Consider the following 20,506-nt stretch of genomic DNA (forward strand, 5'->3'; position numbering starts at 1 on the left):
TTTTTAAATGTTTTATTTATTTCTAGGAGAGAGAGACAGCGTGAGCAGGGGAGGGTCAGAGAGAGAGGGAGTCACAGACTGAAACAGGCTCCAGGCTCTGAGCTGGCAGTCAGCACAGAGCCCGACGCGGGGCTCGAACCCACGAACCGCGAGATCATGACCTGAGCGAAAGTCGGACGCTTAACCGACTAAGCCACCCAGGCGCCCCTGTCAGAATATATTTTGGCACAATCTTTTGTATAATTTAGCAATATGTGTTAAATGTTTAATGGTTATTGCCCGTTGATTCAGCAATTAAACATCCAAGATTTTTTCCTACAGGAATGTTTTACTAACATGTGTACAAAGGTATATGAGCAAAGGTGTTAATCTTAGCATTTTTAATGGCAAAAAAAATAGAAACAATGTAAATGTCTAATAGTGGGGGATTAGTCTAATTGGGTACATACTATGGATTAAAACTAATGATGTAGATAAATCACTATTTATTGGTAGAAAGTCCTCCATTACAAGGGGAGAAAAGGCAAGCTAAAAAACAGTATGTATAGTCAGATTTATTTTACTAAAATATGTTTTATGTATATATGCATAGATCAAAGTTAGGAAGGTTTTCCTCCAAAATGTTTATCTCTGCATGGAAGACGTATTGATGATTTTTACTTCCTTATTTATTTTTTAAGCATTAAAAATATTCCTTTAAAATAAGTATCTAATACAAGAAAAACAAACAAGAAAGCTTGGGACAGATATAGTTAAGAAAATCAGAATGAATAAAAAATGAGGATAGGAAAAAAGTGAAGACACAAGTGAGGCCGATTTTAGAAAAAGCATCCACCAGAGTCCCTTAACATTAATTTATCATGTTTCTCCTTTCATTCATTCATTAATCCAACTTCTATTAAGCATCTACTAATTTCTAGGTATAATGTAGTCATTGGACATACAAAGTAGAGACATTTATTTATTCAAACTGTATTATGTCAACAACTATTTATGATACATCCACAGATTATGTCAGGGATTGTCCTACGTACTGAAATATATTTATTTACTTTATAGCAATTCACAGGAGGAGGGCTTGAAAAAGGCGAATCTATGAAACTAGAGCACCACACAGTCAGGTGGCCAGCTAATCTAGAGTGCAGAGTTCAGGGAAGCCTTTCAGGAGATGCTGCCTGGGCTGAACTACCAAAGAGAGTATGAGTCAGTTGGGAAAAGAAAGGAAGAAAGAAGCTCTAGTTCTAGACAGATAGATAAATAGATAAACTTACTTATTTATAGACATAGCTTATACTTTTGCATATATTATTATATATAAACATTTTCATTTTTGAATACATAATGTTAGAGGTATAAAACATCCTGACTGAAGTTAAGAAAGACTAATTCTCTATAGTGTACCATGCATTTAACACATTAAACCTTATATTTGACTAATGGTCCAGGAGATGCTAAGAATAAGGTGAATTATATTTGGGGGCACCTGGTTGGTTCAGTCGGTTGAGTGTCCCACCTGGGCGTAGGTCATGAACTCATGGTTTAAGATTTTTTCTCTCCCTCTCCCTCTATCCCTCTTCCACTTTTAATTGCTCTCTCTCCCTCTCTAAAAAAAAAAAAAAAAAAAAAAAAAAGAATTAAACCAAGCAAAAACACAAAGTGAAGTTTTGAAGTTTTGTTTTAAAATCCATTAAGAAGGTGGCTTTTCGAGGCACCTGGTGGGTCATTCTGTTAAGCACTGACTCTTGGTTTTGGCTCAGGTCATGATCTCATGGTTCATGGGTTTGAGCGCTGAGTTCGGCTAGGTGCTGTCAGCACAGAGCCCGCTTCAGATCCTCTGTCCCCCTTGCTCTCTGCTCCTCCCCTGTGCATGTTTGCTTTCTCTCTCAAAAATAAATAACATTACAAATAAATGAATTATTTTTTAGCTACTGCTAGGTTTATTATTCCACGGTCATTCAATGTAAGAGGAAATACAGTAAGCTTACATTAGGAAAATGATATATATTAAGGTCAAATTTTGAACAAACAGCTAACTGCATGAGCTTTCAAAGCTTATAACATTAATTTTTTTAATGTTTGTTTATTTTGAGAAAAAGAGAGCACACCCATACAACCAAGCAGGAAGGGGCAGAGGGAAAGGGAGAGAGAGAGAAAGAATCCGGAGAATCCCAGAGCGTATGGGGCTCAATCATGACGTGAGCAGAAATCAGGAGTCAAGACATTTAACTGACTGAGCCACCCAGCCACTCCAGAGCTTATAACATTAAAAAAGTATCCTAGAAATAGAAGCACCATAAACTTAGGTCCTGCCAAAAGAAAAGAGGATTGATAAGAACCCTAAAATCATACACGTTTGTAAAAAAAAGAAGGAAAAAAAAAACTATGATGCAAACATCAGTATAGCAATACAACATGATCATTAGCTATTTGTAAATAGAGTTAAAGTTCTGTATCATTCACAATCATATATATGTGCATTGCAAAGTTTACAATGAAACCTGAAGATACGGCTCCCAGATCAGCATGACTGAGGTGAAATGAAAGAGGAAATATGTTTATTTGGATGATTTATGAGATAAATGAATTTTAACTAGCAACAGATTTACACATAATAGAGACCTTCTGGGTATCTATTCATTTGATCAACATATATTTGTTATATATCTACAATGTGCTAGTTTCTTTAACCCCTTCCTGCCCTACCACAACAATGTTGATGACAGAGAATAGGAAAAATGGAATATTTATATACTTCTGATCTATCAACAGAAGGTGACTACTGAAGTTACTGACACATTATGTTACATTTATTTGTTTAGTAAGAAGTCTGACTCATTATGCTGAAAGCTTTAGGACAAATCCACACACTTAACCTTTCTTTCCCAAGGATTAAAGACAGAGCCTGGTACACAGTAAGCATTCAGAAAATATCTATTAAATAAAGTACTGTAATTATATTAGCTCAATACATCCCTTAAGAAATATAATTTGAATTCCTAAAAGTGAAATTACTCATATAAAGTCATAAAATTAAGTAATGTCACAATTCAATTAGACACCTGGGTTCCAAAGGTGTGTTCCTTCTCATTAGAAAAGAAGAATTTTTTTGGTCCACCAACTAAGTAAACACTTGCAATGCAAAATGAATTAGCACTTCTCTTAACTAAAGGCCAAATGTCCTGATAACTTGTTTATTTACAGGGTAATTTCAGAAAAGAAACCAAGTTAATACTTGGCAGTTGATTTATCAATCTATTTACATTCTGAGTAGGTATTCTTCCCCCTCTCCTTTAATAACCTTTGTTTTTCTAGGATTTTTTTTCTAACCTTCCTCAAAAAAAGAATGAATTCTTCACTCTGGTCAATGTGTACAAACATTGGATCTCATCAACCATCCTCAAGAATTCTGGCTTCAGTCACAAAACCTGCCACACTTCCTCTAGAGTTCCTAGGTATAGGATATTTTCTCAAATTTTCAAATGCCTTCTGGAGTCCACCTAAAACCTCTATGCCCATTTTCAAACACTTCTCTAGGGAGCGCTTCCTAGGTAAACTTTAATCCTGGAACTCTACTGCATTCCACATCCATATCCAAGCACGCATGGATTTATTCTTTCAAAAAATATTTTGTACCGAATAAAAATTCAAAATCCTAGCGATGTATACATTTCCTCTCTGGAAACAAATCTTCCCCCATTAGCCTGGGAGCCCCTGTACTGTAGCTAGTACGTCTTAAAACATCTCTACAGACATTTTATTGAAAATGCTGATTGAATAAATACAAAGTCAATGAATAATGGTGTGCCCAGGAAAATGGAAGGCACTCCACAAGCAAGAACGGAGCACAGTAATTTTTTTTTTATTTTTATTTTTTTTATTTTTTATTTTTTTTTACAAATAGTTTATTGTCAAATTAGTTTCTACATAACACTCAGTGCTCATCCCCAAAGTGCCCTCCTCCATGCCCATCCCCCCCTCCCCCCCACATCCATCAGTCCTCAGTTTTTGTCAGCATTCAAGAGTCTCTCATGGTTTGCCTCTCTCCCTTTCCCCCACCATTTCCGCCCTTCTTCTCCCCCTTGTTCCTCCGTCAAGTTCCTCCTAATCCTCCTATACATGCAAACATATGGTATTTGTCTTTCTCTGCCTGACTTATTTCGCTCAGCATAACACCCTCAAGGTCCATCCATGTTGCTACACATGGCCAGATTTCATGGTTTCTCATTGCCATGTAGTATTCCATGGTATAGATAAACCACATCTTCTTGATCCATTCATCTGTGGATGGACACTTAGGCTCTTTCCATGTTTTAGCTATTGTGGAGAGTGCTGCTATGAACATTGGGGTCCATGTGCTCCTATGCCTCAGCATTTCTGTATCCCTTGGGTAAATTCCTAGCAGCGGAGCACAGTAATTTTTAATTCTCACCAACTGCCCCTCGGTCCCGACGGGATCCAGGGAGGCGGGGCGGCGCGGAGGCCGACCCCCGCAGGGCGCCGGGGGGAGTGGCCCCAGCTCCGCCCCGCCCCTGGCGCGCGCGCTCCCGTCGTCGGCCCCGCTCCACGAGTCCGAACGGCGCAGTAACGCGGAGAGAGGGGGCGGGGTTTGAGTACCTCCTCTATCCTCGACCCGAGACCGGAGGGATGTTCCCTGCTCAGGAGGAGGCCGACAGGACGGTTTTTGTGGGGAATTTAGAGGCCCGCGTTCGGGAAGAGATTCTTTACGAGCTGTTCCTTCAGGTACCGTCGGCGGGGGGGCGGCGGAGGGGCGGGGAGCGTCGAGCCGGAAGCGCATCCCGAGGGGCGGGGCGCACCTGGACCACCCGGTGCCCTGCTCCCTTCCCGCCCCATCCTGTGCCTAGGCTTGTAGTTGAGTTCCGTTAAGGCGCACCTGTCCCTACAGGAGCAGCTGGCATTGAAGTGATATAATGTGCATTCCATCGCCGACCCCACTGTAGAGTTCTCCGGGTGGGGGGTGACCTGGCTCCCTCCAGCACCCAGCCCTGAGTGAGGACTCCCCAGAAATTACCTGGGCCTTGAGTATTTATTTGGTCAAAACAGAAAACAGCCATGTCACTGCCTTTCTTCAGGCAATAAGCACCCTCACGCCTTACATCGAGCGAAATGGGAGATATAGATTTTAAATGTTGCCCTGTGCATTACTTATACCCCCAAACCCTTTTACATTGAGGGAATTTTTACTCCAGTATGATAAATGAAATTCCATGATTTGGGCAGCCGTTATTTGGATATGGCTATTTGGATAGCTGTAACCAGTTGATTCCTTGAACAGTTCCCTATATTTCGTACCAAGAGGACCTTCTGGAAACTTTCTGAGACCTAGGACTTCCATGAGTAAGCCTCCTTTGTCCCGTAAACACTCACCTATTATATACACATAGGTCTCACTTGCTGAAGTGATATCCTCATCCAGCCATTAATCTGTTTAATGATACAAAATTTACATGGCAAACACAAAGTAAGCTGAGCATGCAAATTTAAGAGATAGCCCTTGGTCTTTCTAAAAGGGGAAATTTAAAATAAAAATTTTGATTTAAGATAATCTACAAAAGAGAGATATGTAATATAGCATAGTTATTTGGAATATAAACTCTGATGTTAGCAATGTGACGGGCAGGTAGGTGAATATCTCAGTACTTCAGTTTCCTTACATGTCAAATGGTAGTAGTAGCATCTACAGTATGATGTGGTGTGAAGGTAAAATAAATTAATCCAGGTAAAACAGTTAGAATTGAGCCTGGCACTTTTAAGCGTTTGCTGCTGCTACTACTAATGGTAGAACTATTACTACTTACATCAAGAGAAATCAAGAAAGAATGACTTCTCTCTATCCTAATAAGGGCAAGTTCCAAGGGAGACCATAGCAAAGCTAAATTTCTAGGACTAAGTATGAGTATGGGTTGTGAAAAGGGTTCTTGATAAAATTTTTGAAAGGCCCTAACTTTGTCTCTGTCTACTGCTAATTATAGATACACACAATTTAGAAGAGAGAACCCCCCCCCCCCCCCAGGAACACAGTTTCTTTTCCTGGACATTAAACTTATTATTATTTGAAAAATATTGTTGATTTGAAGATATTTATGCTTATTCTAATTTGCCCTCTTAAAAAAATGTTTAAGCTTAAAAAGTTTTTAAAAACTTACATTTTTAAATCTGTTTATGTTTCCTATAGTTATTTCCCCAAATATCATTTGAACTTACCACTCTAACTAAAAGAAAAAAAAGTTGAGACAAAAAAAACCCCATAAAACAAAAAAAGGAAGGAAGGAGAAAAGAAAGAGACTTAAAGTTCTTTTCCCGTGAAGGCTTCTTTCATGTTGAGCTTCCAAAAAGAAGAGGTGAAGTTGGTAAAAGGATTGGGGATAGACATGGAAGCCCCAGACACTTACGTTACTTCTAGTCATTAGGGACTGGATCCATCTATCTATATACATATACATGTATATATATGCATTACATATTAATATAGTATATAAATCATATTGTATATAAATATATACTCTCTTTTGCTAATCATAGGTTTTACTATAAATACAACCTGAATATTTTCAATTTGTTTTATCCAACTTTAGTAATACATGATGGAATAATATTCACCCATTGCTGGATTTGGAATCTTTCTAACTTTTCACTCATATGATAATGCACCTACTTAAAAGTCTTGAAGATATTAAAACATTTTTTTCTTTTGGAAATACTTACCAAATAGGATTATTAGATCATAACACATGATAAACTTACTTTCTCTTATAAAAAAAATGTTTAATCTTGACAGAAAAACTTAGGCCACAGTACAACATTAATACTTTTTTTAGGATCACTGAAAACAACATTAGGTTGGTCATTTCAATTTATTATTGAGTTATACATGGTTAATATGTATGGAGAAAAGTAGTATTTCATTCTTAGATTTAAATGCTCTCTATATTGTTTTGTTAAGCCTAACAGAGGGTGACATATCTTTTAAGACTTGGAGCTATTACCTAAAATTTTCTATTCCTAACACTACGAATGTTTCCTTGATGAGCCAAAAAATACCAGAAAATGTGATGAAATACGATATTTACTGTTAGGAAAATGCATTATTTGCAGAACTACATAAAGCTATTATTGCTAACAGATTTTTTTTTAACTTTGAAGTTGAATATACTTGATTTATCTGAATGTAAAAAAAAATCTTTAGATTTATGAGAAAATAATTTTTAAGTTTCTTATAGGCTGGGCCATTAACCAAAGTGACTATATGCAAAGACAGAGAAGGAAAGCCGAAGTCTTTTGGATTTGTCTGCTTTAAGCACCCTGAATCGGTGTCTTATGCCATAGCTTTGCTGAATGGAATTCGTTTGTATGGAAGACCAATTAATGTACAGTATCGATTTGGTAGGTCTTGCCACTGATGAATCTTCCAAGTGTGTTTTGTTGATGGGGTTGTTCTCAGAGGTGTAAACATAGTGTTTTCTATATGATGTAAGACCAAGAAAGGGCTCTTGTGATCTCTGTAAAAGTTTCTCAGAATACATGTGGACATTCAAAATGTTATATGATTAGTTGGTATTACCAACTCTATAGCATTTATTTCTATATCAAAATTTAAAATGTTCTGTCTTAGTACCAGCCAGAAGGTAGCTACAATGGTTGCTGTTGGCTGTTTTAAATTAAGCAAATCTAAATGAACTGGGGACACACAATGCTAGCCTTTCTACAGCAAGGCTATTTGCTAATCTTCTCATCAGTGCTAATGTATGGTATCAAATACCTACGATTTGGAAGGTATAGTGAGTGCCTTAGTCATTCTCCTAGGAAAGCCATACTGTACATATTGCCCTGGACCTAAGCCCCTGCAAGAGCAGCTGGCCAAGAGCGGCTGCAGAGTGACCCTCAGTAACTGTGGAGGAAAGTTTCCTGACATGGATGACCTCAAATGTCTTCCATTGCACACCTGCCAACAACTGCCAGGGAGCACTGTGCTACTCCTCTGCCTCTTTCATGCTTTGAAGGACTGATACAGGCAATGCTTCTGATCATGGTGCAGGGCTTGGGATAGTTATGTTCTCTCCCTCCCCAAATGATTCAAGGGTATTGGTGGTTTTTATTCCTCTCATTATACTAATAGTGAATAAGCATAAGAAAACAGTACCTCATTGCAAAGGAAAAGGGTTTCTCTTTGGGTTCCTTTTTATTTATTTTGTTAATGTCTTTTCAAAGCTACTTAGCTCTATCATGCTTTCAGGTACTTTCCAGTTAATGCACAAGGCTGGTAAAATGGGCCAGGACATAGTATGTTCTGACATATCCCAACTAGCTGCTCAGTATCCTCTGTAAGGTTGCATCCACTTTTGCCAGTGCAGGTTAGAGAACTCATGCATTCTACACAGGATGCATATAACATGAAAGTTTGCCATTGTTAGTCTACAGGCGTGTAGAACAACACAACATCAGGGACTTTATGGTCTCACGTCAGTATCGTTCTCTACAGCCATTGCTTTGGACAAAGCTTGGTTATAATTCAGTCATCCGTAGTAATGTCAATAAGCTATAAATATTGAGAGATCAAAGATATATTTGGGTATATTAATTATATGATTAAAGAATTTTAACCAGTCCTGCATTCTTTCAGGTTTGGAGTTTTTGTATGGTTTAATGTTAGAACTCCAGAGCAGTGTACCATTAAGTAATCAGTTGTTCTATTTCTTCCATAGGGAGCTCTCGCTCCTCTGAACCAGCCAACCAAAGTTTTGAGAGCTGTGTTAAGATAAATTCACACAGCTACAGGTAATTAAAAATACTTTTTTTCCAAAAAGGTAAAGCAAATAAATGTTCTTATTCCAGCAGTAGTTTTTATATATACTGGACTATTGTAAAACTTTGCTGTTTAGACAAAGGATAAAATTAAGCAATTTACTTTTTCTGAAACCGTGAAAAGTGACAAAATATTTTCATCAGTAGGGGAGAGAGATTTATGTTTCTAGTGTTTATGGTTTACCTTGTGCCTGTCATAGTTGTTAAATTACTTAAGCATCCAAGATGTCATTGTGATGGATCATAGAGATACTATTATTCATATTTTATATTTGAATAGATGGAAACGCAAAAGTTAACTAATTTTTAAGGTCATGAAGATGAAAAAGTAATAGTGGCTATGCTTGAAATTAAGCCTTCTGACACTGAACCACTCTGTTATATTACTGCCTTTTAGAACTTCTGTATGGTAAATTTCCAAATATTCTAAAATTTTGTCTTGGCTAATTTTTTGATGAAATCTTAGCCTCTACAGACATTGTCAGGCAAGCTATCCCGGAGGTCATGGAACAGAAGGGCTCTCAAACTGAATTAAGATGTTTGAATCACACTGTTTATTAAACCAATTAAAAAGACAGTGAAAAGCAACAGGAAAGATGCTGGATAGGTTAGCACACTTAGTATGGCACACTTGGGTACAAGTGGGCTGAAGGACCAGTGTACCATGTTCTGGTTACACTAATATTCATGCACTGTTTCTCTGTGCTGCATTAGCCTTCCTCACTGAGAGTATGCTTATGAGAACTAGAGTTGAGGTTCAATAAAGATATCCATTCAGGGGCGCCTGGGTGGCTTAGTCGGTTAAGTGTCCGACTTTCGCTTGGGTCACGACCTTGCGGTTCGTGGGTTCGAGCCCCGCGTCGGGCTCTGTGCTGACCGCCAGCTCAGAGCCTGGAGCCTGTTTCAATCTGTGACTCCCTGTCTCTCTGACCCTCCCCTGCTCACGCTGTCTCTCTCTCTCTCCTAGAAATAAATTAAAAAAATTAAAAAAATTAAAAAAAAAAAGATATCCATTCAGATGGAAAAGTCCCAGAGCTAATCTTACGTGTTCGCCCTTTCAAAGAGGCTTAGGAGCTAATACATCTGGCCACACAAGTAACTTGGTTAGTCAGCTAGATGCCCCCAGGGTTTATCTGAGTTTTTGAGGCAGAGCAAAGATAAGTAACATGACCGTTAGCCCGGGGTGACGTGATGAGGACATGGTGTTTCTTTCCCTTTTTGTCCATAAGTAACATTCTTACTTATTCCATCCTGTTTTCTGTTGAATCAATCTATAGCATATCTGACAGGATACTAACTTATTTACTACCTATATTTAATATATATTATAAATTCTGCCTTTATCTCCCAAGTGATTTGCTTATTCTGTCTCTAATATAGCTTCATCACTGTTCCATAAACTGTCAACTTACGTAGAGTCTATTACAAGCATTTCATCCATCTTGTTTGTTTTTGTCTTCTGCGGCAGAACCGAATATTCTCAAGTAAACTAGCTGTAGCTGAAATTCCTGTCTCTCTGAGGCATAAGAGACTGCCTCGTGGGGACTGGCAATTACACAGGCTTATCTATAGGAAAGGTATTGCATCCCATCAGTAAAAAGTGTGCTTCACATCATCTTTCTACCCAGCAATTCTGTATCAGTGAAACAAAAAGCTAAAAAGTAGGTTCTGACATCAAATTACCTGAATTTGAATTCTGCTTTTGCCACTTTATTAATGTTACTACTTTGGACAAGTTATTTCACCACATCGTAACCGGTCTTTAAAATGAGGATGAGGGGCACCTGGTTGGCTTGATTAATCAGTTAAGCATCTGATTCTTGGTTTCATCTCAGGTCATGATCTCACAGTTCATGCAGAGCCTTCTTGGGATTCTCTCCCTCTTGTCTCTGCCCCTCCCCTGAACATTCATTCATTCTCTCTCTTCTCCCCCCCAAAAAATAAATAAACAAGGATAATGTTCATAAATGAAACAAGGGTAATACCTCAAAGATTACTGTGAGAATCAAATTTTGTAATAAATTCAGTGTGTTTATTTTTTTAACGTTTTTATTCATTTTTTGAGAGAGACAGAGAGACCGTGATCAGGGGAGGGGCAGAGAGAGAGAGGGAGACAACAGAATCCGAAGCAGGCTCCAGGCTCTGAGCTGTCGGCACAGAGCCCGATGTGGGGCTTGAACCTACAAACCGTGAGATCATGACCTGAGCTGAAGTCGGACACTTAACCGACTGAGACACCCAGGCACTCCTTTTTTGTTTTTTAATTTCTTTTTAATAAATTCAGTGTACTTAAAATACTGGACACATAGCAAGTATTCAGTGAATACTTTCTGCCAGTGTTACCAGAAAGGAGAGAGTAATTTACTGTGTTGCTAGGGGAAGTGCTATAGACTCCTGAATTGAGCTATGTATTTAATCTGAGAGTTTCTCCCCTTCTAGTTGGAAAAGATACCTCTTTTTTCACAGGAATTAGGAAGGAACAAGTTATTGCTACGATTTGAGCAGAGGTAGAAAGACAAGACAAACCCTATAAGATGTTATCATAACTCTTGTATTTTGTACTTATATTTGACAAACTAAATCATTACAAATTCTAGGGTAGAAAGTCAGAATTATACGTATATTCCATAATACCACACTTGTAGTAGTACCTTTTAGTATTTGTTATATTACAAAGGAAGAGTGGAAATAGGTTATAGTAACGTGCAGAGAAAAGTGGTATACATGTCAAGTCCTTAGTCTTTCACTGGACTTTCTTCGAGAAGGGCTTTTGTACTTCTATTGATTGCCTCTCATACATTCTGTTTTTAATAAACAGTTCCTATATTAGTTTGCTAGGACTGCCATAACAGAGTACCACAAAGAGGTACTTAAACACAGAAATGTTCTTGTCACATAGTTCTGCAGGCTAGAAGCCCAAGATCAAGGTGCCCACAGAGTTAGTTCCTTCTGAGGGCTGTGAGAAAAGAGTCTGTTCCGTGTCTCTCCCTGAGCATCTCCTGGTTATTTGGCAATGTTTGATATTCCATGACTTATAGACCCATCACCCAGATCTCTGCCTTCATCTTCATATGGTATTTTCCCTGAGTGCACCTATCTCTAAATTTCCCCCTTTTATAAACAGATCAGTCCTGGGGCTCCTGGGTGGCTCAGTTAGTTAAGTATCCAACTCTTGGGATTCTGTCTCTCCTCTCTCTGTCTCCCCCTTCCCCCACTCTTTCACTCTCTCTCTCAAAATAAATTAATAAACATTTAAAAAATAAAAATAAAACAAGACACCAGTCCTATTGGATTAGCGGTTCATCCTACTCTAGAATGACCTCCTCTTGATTATATCTGTGACCCTATTTGCAAAGAAGGTCACATTCTGAGGTATTGGGGGTTAGGATTTCAACATAATAAATTTTGGGGTGACAGTTTAGCTCATACCTCTTCCCAGTTTACATGCAATTCTTCTATGTAGACAACTGTGCATACCCAGAGATTCACCTAGGAAAGATCGTGGTTTTAGAAAATCTGCAGTTGCTTTCATAATGGGGCTAATCTCACCATTTCTGCTCCTGGAGTCATATCTTCCCTACTCTAGAATTTCATTGCACTTTCCATTTATTTCTTTACTTTCACTTGTTCTATATACATGTTCAGGTCCTGGAACCTTGTCTCCAAATCAGGCTGTTATATTCCCCCCCTCTTCTCCCTGAAAAATCTTTCATCCTTCATATCCTTACTTTTTATACATTTCTTAACCCCATTGTTATATGAAACATGCTCTTTTAAAAGTTATCAAGAACCTTTTGATCAACAATTCAGTAGCTTCAGTGCTTACTCAGTTTCCTATTTTATAACAACTGACACCTGTCTAATTCCTTCTTTAAGGAAATTTACTCTTCCACTGGTTTTTGCAATACTGTCACCGCTTATAAATGGGATCTCCACCTATCCACCTGACTCGTTCCTGTGATTCACCTTCTTCATTTTTGCCTCTACCTGCCTATGTTAGTTTTACCCTTTCCCCCAGCACATCTCTTTCCTAAGGATGAGTAGTATTAGCATTAAAATTGTGGAGTACTGTGGAGCACATAGACAAATGAAGGCTAGTTGTTGTAACATTGGAATTATTAAACATCTTCATAGAAGCAAATATTACACTTACAAATGAAACTTTAGCTCACCACAGTTTTTGAATTAAGGATTTTTATTATCTTCATTCATATGTGAAAGAAATCAGCAAACATGACTTTATGGTAACATTAGCAGTCCACTTAGGAAAGAACATAATTTTTATAGTTAAACAGTGAAGATACCTTCCAAAATAAATTGAGGAAAAATTCTATATTTCTTTCACTTTTTATATCTGTAGAAGATTGAATGCACCCTTGGTGATTACTAATGACTAGCTTTGCTCTCATATCTAAGTGTTCTTTTTCTTTATACAAATATAATGTGTTGAACATTTTCCTATCAGAAAGTCAGATGTGACTCTATATATTGAGATTTCAGTATGTTAGCAATTAATAAGATTTAAGGCACTACTAGGTCACTATTTTATCAGTATACTATCTGATCATTTGTGTGTATATGTATAAAGTTCATTAATCTTAACCAAGCTATCTTAGGGAAGCTTTGTTTTTTTTAATTACAAAGAGCTTTTTTTTTCTTTTTTTAGAAAAAAGGACATTCGTGTGTAGGAATTTTAACTGTTCGTTAATTTTTCTTTTCTCTTCCCAAAGAAATGAAGATGTGGGCAGATCTTCCTTTCCTCTGCAGTTCTTTCCAATTAATAGTGCAGCTTTACCTCAAGAATATTTATTCTTTCAGAAGATGGTAAGTTTGATATGCCTTTGGTTCAGTGTATAATATGACACAAACTATGATGGAACTTACGGTTCTTGAATCTCAGCCTGGTGTGAAGGCAGAAGCTGCCTTCTGACCAGTGGTGGTGGGCTCTAACACAGGCTTCTTCAGTCTCACACTTGGTACCTTAGCAAGTGTGTCAACACAGAGGGTTGATGGTGGTGACGATGCACTGTGGTCCAAGGAAAATTTGAGACTTCTCATTTAAACTTAAGTCTAACTTAATGTAGATTCTCAGTTGGTAGAGTAAACCGCATTATTTCCAAAGGCTCTCAAAAGTGTAGTTCCAGCTTAGAAATTACAATTATGGTCACAATAAGTTAAAGGGGAACTTAGGAAAATATTTTTTTTCTAACTCCTCATTTTATGCATAATAAAATTGAGGGATACTAATAGGCCCAAGATAGCTCAACAGTGACAGATGTGGGATTGTAACACAGATAGTGTGATTCTCAGGTTGTGATTTTTTTTTTTTAAATACCTAACATATATGTGAGCTTCAGATGTTTCAAGTAGGCATTTTCATTTTGTAAACATAAGGAACATTGAGAATTTAACTTCTGGAAAAAAATTTTTCTTAGTTACAGTGAGATATTAAAAAAACAACTAGTTCTTTTCCAAAACTGTCAATATCCTTCTTCTGCATGTCGTGTCATTGGTAGAGAAGAGAGGAACACATGCACCCATGAATGCAAGCACACGCACAAGTTCGTCTTGTCTCTATTAATCTTTAATCTACTTTGTGTATTTAGAAATCTGAATTAAAAACAAGGAAATGTCTCTCTGTTAATAGTTGATAGACATGCTCTATCATACAGTGGCCATTAGCCACATGTGAGAATAAGGAGCTGAGTTTTTAATTTTAATTCATTTTAATTTTTATTAAAATTTAAAAACAGATACTCGGTTCAGTTATTAGAATATTTTTAAGAATATTGGAACCTTGGGTATATGAATCTTTTTTCAAGTGTAAATTTTGGGTAATCTAAATTCAGATCAAGTATTGTCAATGCAAATGTAGCATCTGAATTGAGATGTGCTATAAGTATAAAATGCACACTAAGTTTCAAAGACTTAGTATGGAAAAAGGAAAGTAATATATCTCATTAATGCTTCTTATATTATTGACATGTTGAAATGATGGTATTTGAGATATTTGGGGATAAATAAAATACATTATTAATATTACCTGTTTCTTGTTTATTTTCATATGGTAGCTACTAGAAGACGTAGAACTATATCTGTGGCTTGTACGGTATTTCTGTAAGGCAGCACTAATCTGTATTGTATTAAGCCATATACACTGCCTTCAATCTTTACGTTAAGTGTTTAAGGAAACTACCACATTCCTGTTTTGAAAAGTCATTGTCCTTCTAACACATGGTTTAGTTTGCTCCTAGTTATTTGTAACTGTTAATTTTTTTTTAACTTTTGGGCTTGTTTAGGTAGATGAATGTCTTCTTTTTCACAGCAGTGGCACGCGTATAACCCAGCACTGCAGCTTCCTTGCTACGAGATGACAGCTCCACTTCCCAGTAGCACGGCCGTGTCTTCTTCACTAAATTGCGTTCCAGGTCTAGAGGCTGGACCCAGCTCTTACGAATGGACTCACCAACAGCCCAGTGACCCTAACCTACATCAGACAAACAAACGAAAGAGGCAAAAACAAACCAGTGATAGTGATAGTAGCACAGAAAATAATAGAGGAAATGAATATAGCCAAAAGTTCCGAAAGTGTAAGAAAAAGAAAAGATATTAGGATTATGTTCAAATGAAGTTTGTCTATGCTGCTCTTCATTTTCTTAAAAAACAAACACCTGTATTCTTCTAAATGACCAGTTTCATGGCTTTCTTGTGTTTTTTGACATATATATAATAATGTGACGTATGATTTGCTATTCAATTTTTGTCTTCAGTGACAAAAACTTAATATAATGTAGTACTTTTTGTATTTGTAATGGTATTTTTGACACATTGTCAACAGGAAATACACTTTGAGTTGTTATATTTTAGTACTGATGATGGAATTGCACTAACTTCTCAATCAAAAGTCACTTACTGAGCACTTGTGGATAAGGCACCATGCTCTCCAACACTGTTGCCTATATGGAGTGGTGGATTTTCTGAATGAAACTAGTGTAAATATTTAGGAGTTGCATGTTGTTCCTAACAAAGATGGAAAAGCAGGCTTTAGATTCCTTTGAGAATAACATTTTATCTTTTATGTCTAAATATGTCATTTCTGAGCCTTACTCTCCTGCAGCTTTATTTCATAAAGTGAGGATACCAAAGGAAAGCTTATTTTCATGGGGCTAGTTTTTAGATCCTTCCCTTTTTATGTGACTGTATAGAAGTAGGGATACCTGCCTTCTTACTTCTCACTTAATTGTAGTTTATGAAAATTAACTATGACAGTATTATTCACCTCTTGTCAGCTGGGTTTGAGATAGTATATTTGACATACTTAAATCTTGATAATGAACAATAAATAGAATGATATTAATGTATGATATTTAATTTCAAATCAGATTTCCTGTTTCTGGTTCATTTGTTTTTTTATTTTAGAGAGAGAGTGGGAATGGGAGTGAGGGGCAGAGAGAGAGAGAGAGACTCTGCATTTCTGTAGAAATTGTATTTTAATGCAGAAAGTTCAAAGGACATCTTTTTTACAAAGGATGCTTCTATACCTCGAGCCCAAGGAAGTTCAGTGAACACAACTTCTCCAGTTTTCATTAAGTGATACTTTATGCAGTTGATAGTGATCATGTTATTTGATCAGAATCGGTTCTATAAGGTCACATGCTGCCACACCTGTGGACTAAGTCTATTACCAGTCATGCCCAACCTGCAAAAATTACTTCATGTGTGTGTAAAAACTGCCTTAGCAGGTGAGATCAAGTCATCTATTACCTGGTTCCCAGTAAAATTTTCTTTCCAGCTTCCAGTACCATCTTGTTATATCATCAACAGGTATAAGGGTTAAGAAATGCATGTGCTACTACATTGTAATTAGAAAACATAACCACTATGTAAGGAAGGATACAAACTCCTATATATCCTGTGTTATAAACCCTGGGAATAATTGGCTCCCAACAAGCTTATATAATATTATCTACTGCAAGGACCCTGGATCTAACAATAATTGTTTCAACTATTTGAGTTTACTTGGGGACCTTAATAAATGAAAACATGCTTTAAGTGAATACTATTGATCAGTCCCATACACTATGAATCCTAATAATTATTGTCTTTGCTTTCTATTTCTATATGAGAAAATTAGTAATATCCTGGATAGGAAAATAACTTCCACCCCAGCTGCTCACCCCAGGCTGGCTACAAATGTTTACTGATTGTATCCCACCTCTAAGTTAATCACAAAGGAAAACATTGCAGCTTCTCTTGCATGCCAATTGAAACCCTGGAAGTTATTCTAGACAGTTCCCTTCACTCTCATTTCTAAGTAGTCATTAACTCCTCATTGTGACCTTGTTCAGGTTCTCTTCATTTCCTGCTTGGAGTATTCATTGAAGCAAATCAATCAACAAGGAATGATTATCATTCCAAACACAGAGTTTGGTGCTGAGGCGACAGACATCACTGGAAAAGTTTAATCCCAACATGCACGGAGTCTATGGTCTTCTGCCATAGATGGACAGTTAGAAAGGTGATTTCAGGATCATGTGATAGTAGAGGTAGACACAGAGTGCAGTAGGAGGGTATGAGAGTCTCCATTCCTCAAGAAAATAAATCCTGGGAGGAAGGTAGGCAATCACTTGAATACACAGAAAAAAAGAGGATATCTAGGAGTCCAGTTTTCTATCCTGACTCTCAACCGTTCTCACATTTTTAGTCCTGCTCTTTACCTGTCCTTGGAAGACTGGCTCCAAGTTTTAAACCTGTGTTAGTAAAATAGCTTGCCTCTTGTCAGTATCACCCCAGCTTCTTAAGGATACAGGAACTTGGGTTATGGCAATGGATTTTTTTTAAATCATGTTCTTATGGAATAGTGTAGTGGAAAGAGAATAAGATCAATAACACATAAAGGTAGATGTTAACTACTGATAACTGCTGAGGGAAAAAAAAATATATATGTTAGGGAGATGTTTAGGGATTAAAAACTCAAAGCAGGAAAGAAAGTAAGCCATGTGGATATCTGCTGAGGAATGAACACCAGGCACAGGGAACAGCAGAATGAAAGGCCCCATGGGGGAAGCATTCCAGGGAAGAGAGAGACGGTGCCTAATATGGTGGAGGAGGTTGATCACAGGAGAGATGTGAACAGAAGATAATGGGAACTTAGGTCATTGTAACAACTTTGGTATATTACTCTTAGGAGAGATGTTTTGTGGTTGGGGTGTGGGAAGTGAGAGTAGGGCAAAGGCAGAAATATTGAGACTATTGAAGTTATCCCATCAAGAGGAGATAGTTGTTTGGATCAAAACAGTAGCAATAGAAGTGGTCAGATTCTAGATGTATTTTAAGGGTAAAACGGACCACTAAGCCTTCTAATCCTAGGAAAGAGGGAATGAAGTCAACAGTGACTGTAAGGTATTTGGTCAGAGCAACTGGAAGAAATATTATTTACTGATACGGGCAAAACCATGGAGGAGTAAGTTTTGGAGGAAAATCTGGAGAATTTTGGACATGTTAATTATGATTTACATACCATAATTTCCTGTGGTCCAGGGAAATATCTATGTTGAAGATTTAAATGTTAGAATTATTGGTATATCAGTAGTATTGCAAGCCTTAAGATTGGATGAGATCATCTAGGACGTGTGTGTAGATAGAAAGGAGATGAGCTTCAAGGTCTGTGCCCTGGGTATTGTCAGTATTTGTACCATAAGGGGATAAGGAAGACCTGCCAGTAGAATGACAAGCAGAACATGGAATCTGGGAATCCAAGTGAAGACAGTGTTTCCAGAAGGAAGAAGTAATTAGTTGCGTCAAATGCTATTGATAGATAAGATAAGATAAGGACTCAGCATTGATCACTGGATTGAGCAATGATGCTTCACATAAGACATTTGGTTAAATGATTCTGGCAAAAGCATGATCAGACTAAGTCCAAGTGAGAATGATGAAATAACTATAGCTAATAGACTGCAAGAAGAGAGGATTTATTGAAGTTTTTTCCTGTGAAAGAGAGGAGAGGAAAGGACACAAGGAAGATACGTGAATAAGAGATTTTTATTGGGTTGGTTAGTTTTTCTTAAAAATCTAGAGAATCTCTAAAATTGTGTTGTCTCTTTTCCCAACCTCTGCTGCTTAAATGTTTTTTTTTTCTTTTTTTAATTCTTACTCTGATTTTAATCCAGTTTTTGGAGGACAAGGAGATAAACTGTTTCTCTGTGTCAGTGTGTCAGGTCTAAAAGGAATTTCTCTTTGATGATTTTTAAATCCTTCTTTATCTTAAGAAAATTCACTCCTTGTTATATATATATTTAAATTATTTTCCAGGGTTTTTTGTTTTGTTTTCTTTCCAGAGCAGAATTTAATTTTCATATAGTTAATATACTATCATACATATTAGTTTTTCTTATAGTTTTGGGGTTGTTTTTTTTTTTTTTTGCAGAAAGCCTTTCATATCAAAGATGAAGAAAAAATCTATTTTGTTTTCTTTTAGAATTTTGCCAAATTCAGTTTTATAAATAAATCTTTGATCATGGTGTGTTTTATTAGGATATGAAGAGATAAAATCTTTAGGTTTTTGTACAACATAAGTAATTTTGAGTTTCTGAATGCTTGCCCAAAGGATTTTTTGTGTATATATATTAAAACAGTGATTGTGTTTTTATGTTAGATACTCCTGTGGAGGATACAGTCCTGACGGAAGGAGTGAATACTCGTAGTGACTGAATTTATTGCCCCCACACATGGTCATGGGAGTGTGCAGCAGGAAGTAAGTTATAGGAGAGATGCCAACCTTCTGCATAGAATAAACAGTGCAGTCAACAAAGGGCTTTAAATAAAGTAGATCCATTTGCACCTGAGGTGACAAGGTAGAGATTATGAAGGTGGTGACATTAAATTTGAATTTAGAACAATGAGTGGTATTTTAAAACATCCAGAATGAGAAGCTTATTTCTCAGCAAAATGAACAGTTTAGAGTTAAGAAAATGATACCATAATCAGAATATGGCAAATAAAATTAAAGGAAGTTAAGGAGCTGAAGTAAGATACAGTTGATAGTGTTTAGAAACTTAAAAGCTAACTATATTGGGGCTCCTGTGTGGCTCAGTCGGTTAAGCGTCCGACTTCGGCTCAGGTCACGATCTCACAGTTGGTGGGTTCGAGCCCCGTGTCAGGCTCTGTGCTCTCAGCTAGCTCAGAATCTGGAACCTGCTTCAGATTCTGTGTCTCCCTCTTTCTCTGACCCTCCGCTGCTCACGCTGTCTCTCTCTCTCTCTCAGAAATAAATAAAACATTTAAAAAAAAGGTAACTATAATTTAAGTCAAGGGAATCTTAAATAATAATATGACACAGTTTAAAATAGCCTTGAGGGGCGCCTGGGTGGCTCAGTTGGTTAAGCATCTGACTTCGGCTCAGGTCATGATCTTGGGGTTCAGGAGTTCAAGCCCCATGTCGGGCTCTGTGCTGACAGCTCAGAGCCTCAAGTCGGCTTCAGATTCTGTGTCTCCCTCTCTCACTGCCCCTACCCCACTCGTACTCTGTCTCTCTCTCTCTCAAGAAAATAAAAACTTTAAAAAAATAATAAAACAGCCTAGGAAATAGGTCTGCTGTCATAAAAAACATTTAAGAAAATAGATGAATGAACTTCTAAGGAAAGTAAATTGTCAGTTGTTATGCAAGGAGGAGGATTGTCTGAAA

General features: G+C 37.3%; 2 protein-coding genes across 2 annotated transcripts in view; one reads left to right on the plus strand and one right to left on the minus strand.

Annotated features, from left to right (window-relative positions):
• The window catches only part of LIPI (lipase I), a 59,389-nt gene extending 54,909 nt beyond the window's left edge, over nt 1-4,480 (minus strand). Inside the window, exon 1 of the mRNA XM_039245911.1 lies at nt 4,430-4,480. The gene's annotated coding sequence lies outside the window, so the exon portion shown is untranslated. The remainder of the gene's footprint in view (nt 1-4,429) is intronic.
• Nucleotides 4,481-4,577: 97 nt separating this feature from the next.
• Nucleotides 4,578-16,181, plus strand: RBM11 (RNA binding motif protein 11). The gene is made up of 5 exons (XM_039245912.1): nt 4,578-4,740; nt 7,239-7,401; nt 8,721-8,793; nt 13,551-13,644; nt 15,146-16,181. The coding sequence occupies exons 1-5, from the start codon at nt 4,645-4,647 to the stop codon at nt 15,431-15,433; spliced, it is 714 nt and encodes a 237-aa protein (XP_039101843.1). The 5' UTR covers nt 4,578-4,644; the 3' UTR covers nt 15,434-16,181.
• The last annotated feature ends 4,325 nt before the right edge of the window (nt 16,182-20,506 follow it).

The sequence above is a fragment of the Hyaena hyaena genome, unplaced genomic scaffold (genome assembly GCF_003009895.1).
Source record: "Hyaena hyaena isolate Hyena2069 unplaced genomic scaffold, ASM300989v1 scaffold_272, whole genome shotgun sequence".
Lineage (NCBI taxonomy): Eukaryota > Metazoa > Chordata > Mammalia > Carnivora > Hyaenidae > Hyaena > Hyaena hyaena.